Raw genomic sequence first — 21256 nt, forward strand, 5'->3', positions numbered from 1 at the left:
CTGTACACTCTCTGAGTTACAGACCCATAAGCGTCCATTTGGTTCCAAACTATCATTTAGCTGGGGAGTGGGGACCCCCTGGAACTCTCTCTGGGAACCACTGTCCTAGGCATCCTCTGTGTGTAATTATGAAGACGTGAGGACACGTCTTTAGCGTCAAAAAGTGTTAAATTATAGCTGCAAATGTCGATCATCCACTTGGCAATTATTCTGTCGATATATACGGCTTCGATATTTCAAATAGTTTCTTTCTGGGTCTTTAACAAAATTATCGTTTAAGAATCACCGTGAACTAAAAACATTAGTCTGATTAAATTATTTCATACTTGTGCAGAAATATGGGAAATAGCCGAGCTATAAGCCCACAACGTACAGTGTTGCCACGCATTGTGAGATTTATAGATCTGCTGATTTCGCTGGTCTCTCTCTCTCTATGCACGCACGCACGCACGCACGCACGCACGCACGCACGCACGCACGCACGCACGCACGCACGCACGCACGCACGCACGCACGTACGTATGCACGCACGCACGCACGCACGCACGCACGTACGCACGCACGCACGCACGCACGCACGCACGCGCACACGCACACGCACACACACACACACACCCACCTCCAGGGCGGTCACCTCTCGTCCTCTGCCACATGGTGGCACTGTGCTTCCCTGAAAGGCTTTCTTCTCTCTGACGCTCAGCATGGACAGAAGCTCCAGACACTGCTGATTCAGAGCTGCACGCACGCACGCACACGCACACACACACACACACACACACACACACACATGCACACGCACAAATTAATCTGTGTCAGGGAGGACTCCCAAAAAGAGAAGATTGTTAACAATGCTCATAATTCTATTTCACAATGTTTGTGATGTAATGAAGAACTTACCCGCATTCTCTGCTCTCAGCTCCTGCACCTCCCTCACTCTCCCCCCGAGACTGTCACTCAAAGCCCTGTTCTCCGTGCAAACCCTGCACGCACGCACACGCACACGCACACGCACACACACACTCATTTTACACTTGGTTGCATGCTTAAAATAGCAGATCTACAAGCTGTGTGTAAAATCAGTCATTACGACGGCATCAATGCCCGCCAAAATACATTTTAGTCGACAAAATCAGCCGTAGATTTAGTCGACAAAAATCTTATGATATTTAGTCGACTAAAACTAGACATTCCTAAAATGTGACTAAAACTAAAGTAAAACTATTCAAAAGACTATGACTAAAACTAAAATAAAAAATTGCTGCCAAAAACATCACTGGGGTGTAAACCATGATAAATAAACTCCCACCTGTCATATTTCTGCTGCCAGGACTGCTCAAAGTTCTTCATCTGCACCTGGTTGAAGGTGACCTCCCACTGCAAGCCGTTCACCTCCTAGAAGGACAAGGAGAAGGCGAGTCAAAGGAACGCCACAGATCAGTGCTTTTCAACTAGAGATGTCCCGATACTGTATCGGTATCGGAAAAGTATCGGATGCCAGGATACGTTGATATACGTCCAACCAGGGAAGTGTCCTTCCCTGGTTGGACGTAGCCCGTGGAAGGAACACGTTATTCCAACCAGTTCCTTTCCCCTCCATCAGGCGCCCGGCTGGCCAGGGGGAGGCAGTTTAGAGACCAGGATTACTGCATGTTTTTTGTGAGGGTACCTACCCTAGAGGATACGGGGAGAACATGTGAGGGTACCTACCCTAGGGGACACGGGGAGAACATGTGAGGGTACATACCCTCTAGGGGACACAGGGAGAACATGTGAGGGTGCCTACCCTAGGGGACACGGGGAGAACATGTGAGGGTACCTACCCTAGGGGACACGGGGAGAACATGTGAGGGTACCTACCCTAGGGGACACGGGGAGAACATGTGAGGGTACCTACCCTAGGGGACACGGGGAGAACATGTGAGGGTACCTACCCTAGGGGACACGGGGAGAACATGTGAGGGTACCTACCCTAGGGGACACGGGGAGAACATGTGAGGGTGCCTACCCTAGGGGACACGGGGAGAACATGTGAGGGTACCTACCTACCCTAGGGGACACGGGGAGAACATGTGAGGGTGCCTACCCTAGGGGACACGGGGAGAGCATGTGAGGGTGCCTACCCTAGGGGACACGGGGAGAACATGTGAGGGTGCCTACCCTAGGGGACACGGGGAGAGCATGTGAGGGTACATACCCTCTAGGGGACACGGGGAGAACATGTGAGGGTACCTACCCTAGGGGACACGGGGAGAACATGCAAACTCCACACAGAAAGGCCCTTTCACCAACCCCTGTGAATCCTACTTCTAATGACTGCACACAGTGTCAGCTGTGTCTGGAGGATGCTGTCACTTCAACAGTTAAACGTTAGCCCCAGGGCTGTTAGCCAGAGACTGACGAAGGCATGCTAATGTAAACAACACGCCCAGACCCTAGAGTTTGAACAGCCCTGGAGGTGCATGAGTCTCACCTGCGGTACACTTTTATTAACCCAGGCCTGACATCGAAATTTAAAAAATGTCTTCTAAACCCTGACAGTTTTCTGAAAAACCTGTGTTTCTATGTCAGTAGTGCTCAATATTTCATGTCAAGGACCCCAGAAACTATATGAAATTGGCCGTCGACCCCCCCCATCTGAAGATATGTTGTTCCAGGGACCCAGAAGCAAAGATTTGACAATTTGAGTTCAAATCGTTCGCTCTGAAAGAATATGTATTCAAAGATTTGCACCACATCTTCACGATTTTTCAAAAATAGCAGATCTACACCGAGTGCCGTGCTATGAGCTTGTAGATCTGCTGTTTTTCAATAGCCAATCCAGGGAACTGCTTCGTCTCTATAGTCATGTCATGTGACATGTGTCACATTCGCGAGCATGGAAGCGGTGCCGGCTTTGTGCAAATGGTGACCCCCCCCCCCCCCCCCCCCCTTCATTGTCAATGGAAAATCTTGAGACGTGTGGGGACAAAAGCTGTATATAGGAGGGGCTAGCGCCCCTTAAAAAAATTAAAAATAAAGTATATGGCGCCTCACTGACCTTCTCCAAAGCCTTGGCTCTCTCTTCACTCTTCTGCAGAAGGTTCTTGGTGTGACCGGTGGCTTTGTCAAGGATGGCCTGCAAACAAAGCAAAAAGCAAAAAGCAAAGTTACTATATTTACCCAGGGTATCTGGGCTAAGCTCAAGAACTTGTTTCCAGCCAGGCCCTGCTCATAGAACATTTCATGGTAGTGGTTCAATGCCTTGCTCAAGGGCACTTCAGCGGTGGTAATTTTAACGTGTCGGACAGCTGATTCGAACTGGCGACCTTCCGGTATCAAGACCGTAAACAGGATAGGACAACAGACATGGGACAACAGACATGGGACAACAGACATGAGACAACAGACATGGGACAACAGACATGGGACAACAGACATGGGACAACAGACATGGGACAACAGACATGGGACAACATACATGGGACAACAGACATGGGACAACAGACATGGGACAACAGACATGGGACAACAGACATGGGACAACAGGCATGGGACAACAGACATGGGACAACAGACATGGGACAACAGACATGGGACAACAGACATGGGACAACAGACATGGGACAGCAGGAATGGGACAACAGACATGGGACAACAGGCATGGGACAACAGACATGGGACAACAGACATGGGACAACAGACAACAGACATGGGACAACAGACATGGGACAACAGGCATGGGACAACAGACATGGGACAACAGACATGGGACAACAGACATGGGACAACAGGCATGGGACAACAGGCATGGGACAACAGGCATGGGACAACAGACATGGGACAACAGACATGGGACAACAGACATGGGACAACAGACATGAGACAGCAGGAATGGGACAACAGACATGGGACAACAGACATGGGACAACAGGCATGTGACAACAGACATGGGACAACAGACAACAGACATGGGACAACAGACATGGGACAACAGGCATGGGACAACAGACATGGGACAACAGACATGGGACACAGACACGGGACAACAGACAGGGGACAACAGACAGGGGACAACAGACATGGGACAACAGACATGGGACAACAGGCATGGGACAACAGACATGGGACAACAGACATGGGACAACAGACATGGGACAACAGGCATGGGACAACAGACATGGGACAACAGACATGGGACAACAGACATGGGACAACAGACATGGGACAACAGGCATGGGACAACAGGCATGGGACAACAGACATGGGACAACAGACATGGGACAACAGACATGAGACAACAGACATGAGACAACAGACATGGGACAACAGACATGGGACAACAGACATGGGACAACAGACATGGGACAACAGACATGGGACAACAGACAGACATGGGACAACAGACATGGGACAACAGACATGGGACAACAGACAGACATGGGACAACAGACATGGGACAACAGGCATGGGACAACAGACATGGGACAACAGACATGGGACAACAGACATGGGACAACAGACAGACATGGGACAACAGACATGGGACAACAGACATGGGACAACAGACATGGGACAACAGACAGACATGGGACAACAGACATGGGACAACAGACATGGGACAACAGACATGGGACAACAGACAGACATGGGACAACAGACATGGGACAACAGACATGGGACAACAGACATGGGACAACAGACAGACATGGGACAACAGACATGGGACAACAGACATGGGACAACAGACATGGGACAACAGACATGGGACAACAGACATGGGACAACAGACATGGGACAACAGACATGGGACAACAGGCATGTGACAACAGACATGGGACAACAGACAACAGACATGGGACAACAGACATGGGACAACAGGCATGGGACAACAGACATGGGACAACAGACATGGGACACAGACACGGGACAACAGACAGGGGACAACAGACAGGGGACAACAGACATGGGACAACAGACATGGGACAACAGGCATGGGACAACAGACATGGGACAACAGACATGGGACAACAGACATGGGACAACAGGCATGGGACAACAGACATGGGACAACAGACATGGGACAACAGACATGGGACAACAGACATGGGACAACAGGCATGGGACAACAGGCATGGGACAACAGACATGGGACAACAGACATGGGACAACAGACATGAGACAACAGACATGAGACAACAGACATGGGACAACAGACATGGGACAACAGACATGGGACAACAGACATGGGACAACAGACAGACATGGGACAACAGACATGGGACAACAGACATGGGACAACAGACAGACATGGGACAACAGACATGGGACAACAGGCATGGGACAACAGACATGGGACAACAGACATGGGACAACAGACAGACATGGGACAACAGACAGACATGGGACAACAGACATGGGACAACAGACATGGGACAACAGACATGGGACAACAGACAGACATGGGACAACAGACATGGGACAACAGACATGGGACAACAGACATGGGACAACAGACAGACATGGGACAACAGACATGGGACAACAGACATGGGACAACAGACATGGGACAACAGACAGACATGGGACAACAGACATGGGACAACAGACATGGGACAACAGACATGGGACAACAGACATGGGACAACAGACATGGGACAACAGACATAGAGCTGGATTTACACTGAAGCTTTAGCTCACCACAACTAGGGATAGAGCTTGTTAATGTTTATTGATATCGATCAGGCTTATCGATCAGGCTTATCGATCAGGCTTATCGATCACCTTATCGATCAGGCTTATCGATCAGGCTTATCGATCAGGCTTATCGATCACCTTATCGATCAGGCTTATCGATCAGGCTTATCGATCAGGCTTATCGATCAGGCTTATCGATCAGGCTTATCGATCCAGGTTCTTATCAAGCCCACTATCGAGCATTTTCTATTGTTTTGTGGAAAGGGAGACAATAAATTCTGAACAGAACCAGTATATATTACTAGGTCCTTTTCTAACAAACGGAAGGCAATTGACCTTTTTACCAATAAAATAATATTAAAGGAACTGTTAACCATGATAGGATTCATCAAAAACACCCGTCCTATTTTCTGGTCATTGATATTGTCCTTCTAATACGTGAGGGGGGCGTGTTTTTTTATTTACTGTTTTATTTTATTTTTAATAATTCTGTTTGGAAATGAACCTCCTCCAGGACACGAAGGACACGAAAAAAATCTAGAAGAATTATTAAAAATAAATGAAAACAGTGAATGAAAAACCACGCCCCCTCACGTACTGTATTAGAAGGACAATATCAATCACCAGAAAAAAGGACTCGTGTCTTCAATGATTAAAATGTTTGAAGTTACCCCCGCCACTCGCGATCTAAATCATCCCGTCTAATTTAAAAAAAATATCCTGTGTTGGACGGCCCTCCGCTGTCCAGTCGCTAGTCGCGATAGATTTATTCTTACCTCCCGTTGTTGTCGATCGCATCGAGAGTGTTTTGGCTACTTTTAGCTGCTACAGCCACATCCGGAACAACATCCGGTCCGTCGGTAAAAGTGCTCCGTTGCTATAAATCGACCGGTGCGCTATAATTTAATGGATTAAATAACCCCGGGCAATTAAAGTGTTAACTCACTCAGTGCCACAGGACGCCTTATGACGCCTCCCCCTTTTAAAATGGAGTTTGAAGTTACAATGGGTTTGTATAGGAAGGGGGCGGGGGCGGGGCAGCTAAACTGGACATCAAATATCTAGTAAATACTGAATCAAGAAACTTAAAACACTGTCTAAGGTGTTGAGTAGACGATGAAATGATCAAATGTTCTTTTTTTTTAAGTGAAATATCCCTTACCGGTATTATGCTTTTGGCTCCACTGTGGGACTCTCGTTTGTTTGGATTAGTACAGGTTTCCTCCTTAGAAGGACTGGTAGTCAATAGTCATGTCAATGATTCATTGCTTAGAAACATTTGCACTTCATGACAAGATAATGGCTTGTAGATTTATCTATAAATGGCACGCCCCCAAAAAGACACTGTACAGAGGCCAGGGTGAAAGTGGACAGCAGTCAATCGGGGAGTCTTGCTCAAGGACACTATCTCTGGGGGAGCTCGGGATCGAACCGGGAACCTCGCCCTTTTCCCGTCCGGCCGTTCTACCGTTCAGCTACAGTTCTACCAGCTACCCCTGAGCCGCTGTGTGTGTGTGTGTGTGTGTGTGTGTGTGTGTGTGTGTGTGTGTGTGTGTGTGTGTGTGTGTGTGTGTGTGGTCACCTGTCCCTGGAGTATTTTCAGAGCCTCGTATTTGCCCTCCAGGTAACGCCGCGTCACTTCCAGCTCACAGCGCAGGAGCTCAGACTCCTGCAGTGACGCGCGCGCACACGCACACACACACACACACACACACACACACACACACACACAGGGAAGGCCACCGAGAACAAGTCAAATATTTGCCTAGACAAACGGACCGTTAAACCACTTGACGGCTTTGCCTCGGAGGTCAAACTAGGCCAGGGTTTCTCAAATTGGGGTCCGGGGACCCCCTAGGGGTCCTTGGTGGAGTTCCAGGGGGTCCCCAGCTAAATGATAGTTAGGAAGTTTAATAGGAACTAAATGGACCCTTATGGGTTGGAAACTCAGAGAGTGTACATGGAACCATTTAGGGTCCATTTGGTTCCATGTGTACACTCTCAGAGTTAAATTGATTTTACAATATAAAATTGGGGGTCCCGGAGATAGTAATGCCATAAAATGGGGGTCCGTAGCCTAATGCATGTCAAACTGGGGGTCCTTGAAATTAAACTGGTTGAGAATCACTGCTAGAGCCGTACAAATCTTCTCTTATGGGGGTCCCTGGCATATCTTTTCAAACGGGGGTCCGCGCGCTAATTAGTGTCAATTTGGGGGTCCTTGACATGAAACAGTTTGTGAACCACTGACTTAGATGACCTGAGTTGCACTGTACTTGTGTTTTTATTTTGTTTTGTTTTTTAGCTATTCTGGGGGCTATTTCTGCCTTTATTTTGATAGTGTACAGCAAGCTGAGAGGGAATGGGGGGGGGGGGGGGGTGGGGGCTTTCCGTACCTCGGTCACTTCCTGGAGTCTTGTCCTCAGCTCGTCCTTTGAGAGGTCAGCCGTGGACTCTACATGACGGAGGACACACGTTAACACAACACTGGACAATATCAACATTATATGGATACAGGGTGATGTGAGACCCTTTGGAAACAAGCTATAATATCATCATTATATGGATATATGGTAAATGGTGCATTTATATAGCGCCTTTATCCAAGGCGCTTTACATTCATGAATTACATTCACCCATTCACACACACATTCACACACCGATGGCGGAAGAAACCATGCAAGGCACCAACCAGCACATCAGGAGCAATTAGGGGTTCAGAGACTTGCTCAAGGACACTTCGACACTAACTCTGGGGGAGCCCGGGTTTGAACTGGGAACCTTGTGGTTACCATCCGGCCACTCTACCCCTGAGCCACCGCCGCTGGTGATGTGAGACCCTTTGGGAAACAAGCTATAATATCAACATTATATGGACACATGGTGATGTGAGACCCTTTGGGAAACAAGCTATAATATCAACATTATATGGACACATGGTGATGTGAGACCCTTTGGAAACAAGCTATAATATCAACATTATATGGACACATGGTGATGTGAGACCCTTTGGAAACAAGCTATAATATCAACATTATATGGACACATGGTGATGTGAGACCCTTTGGAAACAAGCTATAATATTAACATTATATGGACACATGGTGATGTGAGACCCTTTGGAAACAAGCTATAATATTAACATTATATGGACACATGGTGATGTGAGACCCTTTGGAAACAAGCTATAATATCAACATTATATGGACACATGGTGATGTGAGACCCTTTGGAAACAAGCTATAATATTAACATTATATAGACACATGGTGATGTGAGACCCTTTGGAAACAAGCTATTATATCAACATTATATGGACACATGGTGATGTGAGACCCTTTGGAAACAAGCTATAATATTAACATTATATGGACACATGGTGATGTGAGACCCTTTGGAAACAAGCTATAATATCAACATTATATGGACACATGGTGATGTGAGACCCTTTGGAAACAAGCTATAATATCAACATTATATGGACACATGGTGATGTGAGACCCTTTGGAAACAAGCCTTGGGCTTTATGTGTCAGCTGTTCTTTAACTGTTTACAACTGGCCGTACTTAATAATAACTAGAAGGGACATGGAAAGGAAGCGTGCGTGGTGTGCGTGCACGCGTACGTGCGTGCGTGCGTGCGCGTCCGTCCGTGTGTGACAGATGTGTGGCCTTTTGTCTGCTGGCCTCTCCTCTCCCACCAAAGTCAACAGTGTGAGTCAACAGAGCACACGGAACACACTGACCACAGCACTGATGCTGTGTTCTCACAGGCACTAACACCACGTACGTAAGTGGCCTGGGCCAGAGCCTGTTGTTTTCACAGGCACTAACACCACGTACGTAGGTGGCCTGGGCCAGAGCCTGTTGTTTTCGTCGACTAAAACTAAGACAAAAAATGTTCGTCGACTACCTTTTTCCACTGGCGAAAACCAAACGGAAACTATATGAAAACTAAGCTATGGTGACTAAAACTAAGACCAAATATACTGACAATTTCGTCAACAAATAAAAACTAGAAAATGTTAAGAAGGGACTAGTGGAGAAGACATCCAGTATAAGTCATTTTACACTTGGTTGCAAGTGTAATAGCCAATCTACAAGCTCACAACACGTCGCGCTGCGACGCGTTGTGTGTAAAAACAGGGCAACGGCATACAACGGCCAAAATACATTTTAGTCGACTAAATCAACTGTAGATTTAGTTTTAGTCACATTTTAGTCACCTGGAATGTTTTAGTGTTTTAGTCGACTAAATATAAGATTTTAGTAGACTAAATCTAAAGTTGATTCAGTCGACTAAAATGTATTTTGTCGGGCCTTGATGCCGTCGTAATGACTGATTTTACACTTGGTGAAAATAGCCGAGCTTGTAGATCGGCTATTTTCATCATACAACCATGAAGTGTAAAAATGACTTATACTGGATCTCTTGTGCACTAGCCCCTTCCTAACATTTTAGTCTAGTTTGTATTTGTTGACAAATTTGTCAACATATTTAGTCTTAGTTTTAGTCATCACCTAGGTTCGTTTTCACGTAGTTTCCGTTTAGTTTTCGTTAGTGGAAAAAAGGTAGTCGACTTTTTTGTCATAGTATTAGTCGACGAAACCAACACTAGTTTGAGGTGTATGTATACTCGTGGTGGGCCGGGTGTGATCTTACGTGTGCGCGTCAGTCTCCTCCAGGGGGCGCCCCCCATCCTCTCCCCCTCCGGCGGGAGTCGACTGTACAGTCCGTTAGAGGAGGAGGAGGAGGAGGGGGCCCTCGAGGGGGGGCTCCCCCCCTGCAGGCTCCCCCGCTTCAGGGGCCCCCCCGCTGGGGGCGGGGCCAGATCCTCTGCCCCACTGGGGGCGTGGCTCCTGCTCTGCGTGACGGCGGCGCTCACTGGCAGCGCTGGAAAGTAACAAGAGTACATATACCTTTATTACTACTCACATCACCCAAGTAGTCTACTACTCTACTGCAATGACCTCTATGCCGGCATCACCCAAGTAGTCTACTACTCTACTGCAATGACCTCTACACCGACATCACCCAAGTAGTCTAGTACTCTACTGCAATGACCTCTACACCGGCATCACCCAAGTAGTCTAGTACTCTACTGCAATGACCTCTACACCGACATCACCCAAGTAGTCTACTACTCTACTGCAATGACCTCTACACCGACATCACCCAAGTAGTCTAGTACTCTACTGCAATGACCTCTACACCGGCATCACCCAAGTAGTCTACTACTCTACTGCAATGACCTCTACACCGACATCACCCAAGTAGTCTACTACTCTACTGCAATGACCTCTACACCGGCATCACCCAAGTAGTCTACTACTCTACTGCAATGACCTCTATGCTGGCATCACCCAAGTAGTCTACTACTCTACTGCAATGACCTCTACACCGGCATCACCCAAGTAGTCTACTGCTCTACTGCAATGACCTCTACGCCGGCATCACCCAAGTAGTCTACTACTCTACTGCAATGACCTCTATGCTGGCATCACCCAAGTAGTCTACTACTCTACTGCAATGACCTCTACACCGGCATCACCCAAGTAGTCTACTACTCTACTGCAATGACCTCTACACCGGCATCACCCAAGTAGTCTACTGCTCTACTGCAATGACCTCTATGCTGGCATCACCCAAGTAGTCTACTGCTCTACTGCAATGACCTCTACGCCGGCATCACCCAAGTAGTCTACTACTCTACTGCAATGACCTCTATGCCGGCATCACCCAAGTAGTCTACTACTCTACTGCAATGACCTCTACACCGGCATCACCCAAGTAGTCTAGTACTCTACTGCAATGACCTCTACGCCGGCATCGCCCAAGTAGTCTACTACTCTACTGCAATGACCTCTACACCGGCATCACCCAAGTAGTCTACTACTCTACTGCAATGACCTCTATGCCAGCATCGCCCAAGTAGTCTACTACTCTACTGCAATGACCTCTACACCGGCATCACCCAAGTAGTCTACTACTCTACTGCAATGACCTCTATGCTGGCATCACCCAAGTAGTCTACTGCAGTGGTTCCCAAACTTTTTCATGTCAAGGACCCCCAAATTGACACTAAATAGCCCGCGGACCCCCCATTTGAGAAGATATGCCAGGGAACCCAATAAAAGAAGATTTTTATGTCTCTAGCAGTGATTTTCAACCCATTTAATTTCAAGGACCCCCAGTTTGACATGCATTAGTCTACGGACCCCCATTTAATGAAATTTCTATCTCTGGGACACCCCCCCCCATTGTAAAATCAATGTTAATTTAACTCTGGGAGTGTACAAATGGAACCAAATGGACCTGTTAGGGTCCATTTGGTTTAATTTGTACACTCTCAGAGTTACATACCGAAAAGGGTCCATTTGGTTCCAAACTGTCTGGGTAGCTGGGTACCCCCTGGAACTCCCTCAGGTACCCCTGGGGGTCCCCGGACCCCACTTTGGGAACCACTGGTCTACTGGAATGTTCATGAACCCAGAAATGTTGGTTAGTATAAACTTGTATGATTCAAATGTCATTTATAGGTTTAGAAGATGAGATTAAGCTTGGTTGCTAAAAGTTGCACGTTGAGCAATTTGAGTTATTAGCATAATATGTAACACAGCGTGAAAAGAGGAGTTAACGGGCAATTATGGGCACTGTATTTTGCCCGTAAACCTCAAGTTTAGCAGCAAATACAGTTAAAGGTATATTCAGTGATTTGACTTAATTCAAATATCACGTTTTTTCTTTTTTTCTGGATAATCCTCCCTACTATAGAGTGTGCTGACCATATAAGGAGTTCCTCCCTGTCCCCAGTGAGCCCCTGGGGTCAAAAAACCCTAGTTTCAGTTTTGGTGGCGGGTGGCAAAGCCTTCATCCAATCAGGATGAGAGGGGCCTTCCTCCAATCATGATCGAGTGTGGGCGGGCCTTGGTGCACATGCTGTTGGCCTGTTGCATTTCCCCCCACTGTAGAGCGTGCATGTGCACATTTTGTTACCGGGGCGGACTGGGTGGTTTTCCAAATCACCCAAATCACTGAATGCTCCTTTAATATACGGTAATATACAGGTGTGATGGTACAATTCGGGAGTTTACCGGAGTTTGTTGGAAAGTTTAACGGGAGTTTCCTGTAATATACACATCCGTATTCCATGCTTTTTGCTCAGTGTAACATCCTAATTATTTCCATAAGGCAAAAACATCAACATTTCATCATGCTTTAAGTAGCATGTGGGGGGTTTTCATGATGCTGAATCCATTCCAAGCATTATTTTTGCAAAAAAAAAAAAAACACTCCTTGGCCTAAAAATGGCCATCGCCGTCTTGACAAATGTGATGAGGTCAGCATATTTGGGCAAGCGGTTATGGCCGTTTTTAGCCCAAGGAGTGTTGGGCTAAAGATTTGCACCATTCAGCAACTTTAGTTACTAGTTACTTTGTAGATTTAGTTTATTATTATAAACCAGGGATGGGCAACTTTGACGATGGCGAGGGCCACTATATTTCCACACTCACTCCAGGAGGGCCACAGTGCATATTACTGTCGTAGCAAAAATAACCGATCTACAAGCTTGAGCTTGTAGATCAGCTATTTTCGCTATATTTTAATTGAAAACCTGATTTTTTTTTGTGCTATTTTTGAATTGGAATCCTGAAAAGTAACCTTTTTATTGAATTTCAAATGCATTTAGTTATAGTGCATTTATGTTAACTTTATGAACTGTTAACATAACTACATTACACAAAAAGACAATAACATTTGAATACTAGTCATGAAGTAATTAAAGCGGGTTTGGAATTGTAACAGCTGAAATCAATACTATATCAGTATTCTGATATTAACATGCGGGCCGCATTAAGTGAAGGTGGGGGCCGCATGTGGCCCCCGGGCCGCCAGTTGCCCACTCCTGTTATAAACTATACATTGTCATTATCGACCACTTCAGCCCAATATACAATTCAGCCATTTCAAAATAGCAGATCTACAAACTCACAATGCGTCACACGATGCATTGTGAGCTTGTATAGATCGGCTATTTTCAAAAAAAGATTTTTGAATTCCAGACTCTTACTTCTAACAGTATTATTTGTAGTATTTCTACACTGCAGTATTATTGACACTTTTACTTAAAGGAGAATTCCGTGCTAGAAGGCTTTCTTACCTTTCTTTGTAGTCGTTACGTCCCCACCAAAGAGGTCCAGGTGTTTTTTTGTGCAAAAACTCTATTTCCCTTACCATAAGCCCTCAATTAATTGCATTGAATTGAATGGGAATTGAATGGGGCTATGGGGTGTTGTGCTAATTCAATTATTCCCATCAAAATAAGTAGTAAAGTGTGCCGCTTGGGATATTATTTACATTATGAAGAGAGGATATATGTGACTAGATTTGATCGAAGGACTGCCATTGGATTTTTTTGAATTTTCGTTTTGTCATGTCATATGAAAGCAGGGAATCATAGCTTCAAATTGACATATTGGTTGTTCAGTTTGACCCACCAGTTTTGGAGATATGGCTTATAGAAAAATGTCTTGCAGGAGTAGTGGAAAAAAGACCAAGCAGAGAAAATGGACTTCTAAGCTTTAGTTCAGTGATCTGTGACTTTAGGGGGCGCTGTTTTCCCTTCATTCCTCCATTAGTCAACCAGCAGTGTTGCCATGTCTGCTAATGCATAGGCCTACTGTACCAATTTTATAATAATTTATAACCTGTTAATAAAAATGTATTTGACAAAAATAAAGTGTAGTTGATTATTTGGGCTTGTTTTTAAAGTGTAGTTGATTATGGACACATAATTAAAAAAACAGTAACCAACAGACAACAGGACAGTTTGCTCTCAAACCCTCCCAGCACAAATTGTGCCCTCTTGGCTCTTCTCTTAATCTGTTTCATTAGCCTGTTATTATTATTATTTGTCTGCAGACCCCCATCTGTAAATAATTTATGCCAGACACAAGATTTGTGTTGTTTGTATGCATGTAGATCGGCTATTTTGGCTTATTTTGGGCTTGTTTTCATATACCGGGTTGCTTATTTCTCTCGCAGAAACTGGCAACCCCGCAATGATAGCTACATTTAGCTAATATATTGATATCAATCGTGTAGCTAAAACAAGTACATTATCGCGCTATATTACATATCGATGCGATCTGCGTTATTATGACCTTAATTTTCATGGCAGGTACATTCCAAAGCAACTAATAATAACCACGTTATGGTGACATAATGTTACAATGTTTACAATACATTCATTCGAGTCTTCTTCTTCTACTATTGGAAATAGGAAGCCATTTCCGCATTTTCCATTGTTGTGGTCAGCAGTGCCCCCAGCTGGAACATTAGCATGAATTAGCTTTAGGCGGACCAAAATAAACACACTTTTTACAAAATATCGTTGTTAATACTTCTTTCTGTGCTATTTCTGTTAGCCAGTTAGTAAAAGACTAGTATTATCTTCCAAAACGATTGTGTACAAAAAGGCGGATTTTAGCGGAATTTGCATACTTTAGCAGGGAAGCCGTATGTCTAGTTAGCATTGGTTAACCCAATGGTTATAACATTAGACATAGTGACATGTTTAAGCATTTATTTCACATTTATATGTCGATATCAGCTCTGACATTTATTTCAGACCTGCTCTAACATGACATGAATAATAATATAGCTTCAGATTATTTTAGACAGAAAAATAAAAAAGGACGAAAAAAAATAGTTTTTCAGCTGTCCTCGACAGTTGCCACCCCCGCGATGGCAGTCTCTATATCGCGTGTGGTCACATATACAAAAAAATAATAATTTTGAGCGATGGAAATAAGCGAATTAGCACAACACCCCATAGCCCCGTTCAATTCAATGCAATTCATTTAGGGCTTATGGTAGGGGAAATAGCCAATAAGGAGCTTTTGCACAAAATAACACCTGGACCTCTTTGGTGGGGACGTAACGACTACAAATAACACCTGGACCTCTTTGGTGGGGACGTAACAACTACAAATAACACCTGGACCTCTTTGGTGGGGACGTAACAACTACAAATAACACCTGGACATCTTTGGTGGGGACGTAACAACTACAAATAACACCTGGACCTCTTTGGTGGGGACGTAACAACTACAAATAACACCTGGACCTCTTTGGTGGGGACGTAACAACTACAAATAACACCTGGACCTCTTTGGTGGGGACGTAACAACTACAAATAACACCTGGACCTCTTTGGTGGGGACGTAACAACTACAAATAACACCTGGACCTCTTTGGTGGGGATGTAACAACTACAAATAACACCTGGACCTCTTTGGTGGGGACGTAACAACTACAAATAACACCTGGACCTCTTTGGTGGGGACGTAACAACTACAAATAACACCTGGACCTCTTTGGTGGGGACGTAACAACTACAAATAACACCTGGACCTCTTTGGTGAGGACGTAACAACTACAAATAACACCTGGACCTCTTTGGTGAGGACGTAACAACTACAAATAACACCTGGACCTCTTTGGTGGGGACGTAACAACTACAAATAACACCTGGACCTCTTTGGTGGGGACGTAACAACTACAAATAACACCTGGACCTCTTTGGTGAGGACGTAACAACTACAAATAACACCTGGACCTCTTTGGTGAGGACGTAACAACTACAAATAACACCTGGACCTCTTTGGTGAGGACATAACAACTACAAATAACACCTGGACCTCTTTGGTGAGGACGTAACAACTACAAATAACACCTGGACCTCTTTGGTGGGGACGTAACAACTACAAATAACACCTGGACCTCTTTGGTGGGGACGTAACAACTACAAATAACACCTGGACCTCTTTGGTGGGGACGTAACAACTACAAATAACACCTGGACCTCTTTGGTGGGGACGTAACAACTACAAATAAAGGTAAGAAAGCCTTTTAGTACGGAATTCTCCTTTAACCCATTTAGGCCCGACGGTCAACATTTTTAAAGAAATCTTCTAAATCATGACAGTTTTCTGAAAAACCTGTGTTTCTATATCAGTGGTGCTCAATATTTCATAGTAACGACCCCATGATGCCTGAAGAAGGTCAGTAGACCGAAAGCTTGCTAAATAAATACATTGATTGTGCAGCAGATCTGAGTGTGCGGAGCTCCCCTTTATTTTTCTCATGTTCCCTTTGTGGCTCCAGCACCTCACTCATTTTGACGTGAGATCAGATTCTAAAAATGTCTTCTACATCCTGACAGTTTTCTGAAAAAGCTATGTTTCTATGTCAGTCGATTTTTCAAAAATAGCAGACCTACAAGCTCGTAGCGCGCCACCGAGCTTGTAGATCTGCTATTTTTCAATAGCTAAAGCATAACATAATGCTAACACCAAAAGGGGTTCCCGCCCAAAGTCTTTTCAGCGGATGAGCGGTGGTTCTTTTTACATTTATATCAACGGCCCCAAAAATATATGTAATTGGCCGCCGACCACCATCTGAAAATATGTTGTTCCAGGGACCCCCCAGAAGCAAAGATTTGAGTTAAGTTATGTTCAGTGTGTTCATTCAGAATACAAAACTCTGATGCTGGCATTCAAAGCAACCAAAGGCATGGCCCCCCCATATCTTGCAGTATATGGGGGGCCCTCCCGCGCACTCAGATCAGACAACGTAGGGAAACTGGAAGTACCTTCACTAAAAACGCCGGGACAACGCTCCACACGTCCCAAACTCTTCTCCCTTCTTGCTCCAAAACTATGGAATGCACTTAATTCCCATTACAATCAGAACTGCAGCCTCACTCCCAATCTTCCGCCGTAGTCTGAAAACCCACCCAGACTCCATCATGGCCCGTAGCACTTGTCCAGCACTTTATGTAGACTTACTGTAGATAGCATTTTATACAGACTTATAGCATATGTTACATAGACAGCACTAGAATAGTATATAGTATAGTATAGTATAGTATAGTATAGTATAGTATAGTATAGTATAGTATAGTATAGTATAGTATAGTTTCATTATATAGATACTCCACTGTTATGTTCTTAGCTTACGCATGTTTCATGATAACTACTTTTCATGTATGTGATGTATTGCCATGCTTTTTGTTCTTGCTTAATTTAAGTCGCTCTGGATTAAGAGCGCCTGCTAAATGCCTAAATTGTAAATTGTAATTGTAATATATGTTAAAAAATGTGCACGTTTTCACAATTTTCCAAAAAAGGCAGATCGAGTGCCGCACTACGAGCTTGTAGATCTGCTATATTTCAACAGCTAAAGTATTATATAACATTATGCTTAAAACACCAAAAGGGGTTCCCGTCCAGAATGGGTTAAGTAAGAAATGTGCGTACTTACCGCTGCAGACTGGCGTCAGCGCCGCCGGCGGCCTGACGGTCCCGTCGCCCAGGTCTCCTCCTCCCGCCATGTCGTCCTCCACCAGGGGGCGCTGCCCGCCTTCCTCCTCCTGGTCCCTGCACCCCTGCATGATCTCTGGAAGAAAAACAATGCGCTCCACGTTAACACATTTGATGCTGAGGTATGATCCCCTCCCTTCAGAAACTGGGCCGCAGGGCAGTATTCCAACATGATAATGACCCGAACACTCCTCCAGTGTTGGAAAGTAATGGTGGTCACACAAAAATATTGACACTAGGGCCCAATTTGGACAAGGGTCTTCTTCTGTCGTATGTCCTTAGAGCTTCAGCTCCGTTGCAGCAAGCCAGTCCAGTGTGTCATTGTCTAGGTCAATTAACCCACGATCACCATTCGGTGGCCGGTATGTGGGGCAGCTGGTCAGCACGTGTTCCACAGTCTGTATTGGGTCCCCACATTCGCAGTGGGCACTGTCTGTGAGACTCCATTTTAAGGGTGTGCTCACATTTGTTGCCAGCAGTTTGGAATTAATGGCTGTGTTTTTTTGTTATTTTGAGGGGGAAATACAAATCTACACTGATATCCAAGCTGTACACTTGTCCATGCAATCTGCTATAGGAACTCAGTCAGTAAAGAGAAGAGACAATAAGTTGAGACAAACAGAGTTTCGAGGAATGAGTGATTATTATTGAGGTACCGCAATGGAGAACACAGACTTACAGTTCAATGTATCAACAGTTGAATTGCATATGGAAACGTCCAACAGCCATGTGTCACACACAGGAGAACACAACTCTCTCTAGTTATAGAGACCTAAGTCCAGCCCCTTGCAGGGGGAAAAAGGACAAGACAATAACGATTTACAACAGGGGGTAATTATCTCAAAATAGCATCACCCTCCCCAGGCTTGTAAACACCTCCCCAGGCTAGCTGGCTTACTATCATCACAGCTGCCGTAGAGATAAGAAACACAGCTGCCCTGGGGCTTCTTAAAGGTTCAATAAGGTTCAACCCAAAAGTCCTTGACACACTGACTACTACTGTATCAAAGTGTCATTTCTTCAGTGTTGTCTCATGAAGAGATATAATGAAATATTTGCAGAAATGCGAGGAGTGTACTCACTTTTGTGAGATACGGTATTATTATTACATGCATTTTGAGAACCCACAAATGTTCTGCGTGTGCGTAAAGTTGAATACCCCTGCCTAAAAACCCTATCGTTTGTGTTTACACATATACTTTTGTCTTCAATGTTTGTGTTTACACAGACCCTCAAAGCTGGACATATGAGTGAGGGGCTAGCGCCCCTCAAAAATAGCCCCTCACTTCACAAAGGTGTGATTTTTATTTTACGTTTAATTTTATTTTTGAGGGGCGCTAGCCCATCCTATACACAGGTTTGTCTTTAGTTCAATGTTTGTTTTAAAAACGCCATTGACAATGAAGAGAAATTAATGTTTGTTTTGTAAAGCATTACACTTGTTTACAATATAGGGCCCACCATTTTCAATTCATAAAAACAATTAGAGACTATGAATATACACAACTATATAGTCAAAACAGGAAATCATCATAGAGGAGGTAAAAAGGGAAAAGAAACATATACAGTGAGGGGGAAAAGGGGTGGGTGGGGGGTTCAGATTTTACGGGGGCCAGTTTCGAATTGCAGCCGTCCGTAGGTGCCCTTTGAGAGCGGTTTTGAAGGAGTCAAGGGATTCGCATGTCTTAATGACTGTTGGTAGGGCGTTCCACATTTTGGTGGCATAGTATAGCTTACTCATGATCCTATAATGACTATGTCTATGTATTACCATGTTTTGTTTCTATGATGGATTCCTGTTCTGTTCTTTGGCTATATAGAAGTGTCTATTTGTACGTCTCTAAATGTTTTGATGATTTGAACATGGGTGGACCCTCTTGTAAACAACTAAGTGTAATGCTTTATTGGGTCGTCCACTCACAGTTAACTAGTCTTTGTATTGAGTTGTGCTTGAAATGTACTGTAATTCTGCAAACTGTTCAATCAATCAATCAATCAATGTTGTTGCTTACTGTAAAAAAGAAAATCGCTCTGGATTAAGAGCGTCTGATAAATGCCTAACATTGTACATTGTAATTCTGACTGTACGTCTGTCTACACACAATATTTTACCTACTAATAAGGAACATTAATTGTAATTATCTATCCTGGCCTACTTATATGCTATTTAAATATTTCTATCTTTTCTTCTTCCCTTTGCAGAAAACTACATAATAATAATTCCACACACCTGTTTATTACTGTTCAACCTGCGCTGAATACATTAAGTTGTGCTGTCCTGTCCTTCTGAATATTCGGCTACTAAATATAGCCTAACTACAACTACAACTACAATAAACAAAAAAAAATACACAAATAAAATTAAACTGTACTAAATTGTTATTAGTTTTACATCACTCGGTTTTGCCTCCATTGCAGTTTGAGGTTCTACTCCAGGGTGTAACATCTGTTCATGTCTCATGACAACATGAAGCGACAGACAAACAAACAGCCGCATCGGCGAGCGAGTTTAAAAGCAGTTTATAATAATAATAATACTAATAATAATATTAGCCCGAATCCTCAAATAAAGTTCTAAATGTGTCTCAGTGTATTCCTAATTTCCTATCCTGTATGTTTAACTTTAAAACAAACTCGAGGCATTTATGATTTGACTGAAACTTTATATGCAGTTCTTACCTTGGTGTGGTTCCAAGTTAACCTGCTGTCACACCCACGGTGGAGACCTATCGAATTCTGTTACTCCCAACAATTCGCAACAATTCGTCCTGGCGATTTTTTAGGTACGAAGTCACTTTATGATTTTATGATACTTTAGCTATTGAAAAATAGCAGATCTACAAGCTCACTCGGTGGCTTGTAGGTCTGCTATTTTTGAAAAATCGTGAAAATGTGGCGGAAATTTGGAATATATATTCTTTCAGAGCGAACGTTTTTAACTCAAATCTTTGCTTCTGGGGGAGGGAGGGAGGGGGGGTCAATTACATCATTCTGGGGGTGGGGGTCCTTGACATGAAACTGTCAGGATTTAGAAGCCATTTGTAGAATCGTCTCTCAGGTCTAAATGGGTTCTCAAACAGCCCAAAAGGCACCACTGAGTCACCGTATTAGTTAGCTCACTAATTCCGTTGTGACGCAGCTGCTGCGTTGCTTTACCTGAGACTTTCACTTTAGAGAGAGAGAGGAAACAAACCGCA

The 21256-nt window shown here is 44.5% G+C and overlaps 1 protein-coding gene across 1 annotated transcript in view; it reads right to left on the minus strand.

Moving 5' to 3' along the window:
* The window catches only part of ccdc125 (coiled-coil domain containing 125), a gene marked incomplete at its 5' end in the record, with an annotated part of 25374 nt that extends 5574 nt beyond the window's left edge, over positions 1 to 19800 (minus strand). The window contains 9 exons of the mRNA XM_079516032.1: positions 620 to 735; positions 898 to 980; positions 1307 to 1392; positions 3038 to 3115; positions 7256 to 7342; positions 8070 to 8128; positions 10336 to 10566; positions 18001 to 18135; positions 19797 to 19800. Coding sequence (XP_079372158.1) covers positions 620 to 735; positions 898 to 980; positions 1307 to 1392; positions 3038 to 3115; positions 7256 to 7342; positions 8070 to 8128; positions 10336 to 10566; positions 18001 to 18135; positions 19797 to 19800 — 879 coding nt within the window. The remainder of the gene's footprint in view (positions 1 to 619; positions 736 to 897; positions 981 to 1306; positions 1393 to 3037; positions 3116 to 7255; positions 7343 to 8069; positions 8129 to 10335; positions 10567 to 18000; positions 18136 to 19796) is intronic.
* Positions 19801 to 21256: the final 1456 nt, after the last annotated feature.

The sequence above is a fragment of the Electrona antarctica genome (assembly GCF_951216825.1).
Source record: "Electrona antarctica genome assembly, chromosome: 12".
NCBI classification, from domain to species: Eukaryota; Metazoa; Chordata; class Actinopteri; order Myctophiformes; family Myctophidae; genus Electrona; species Electrona antarctica.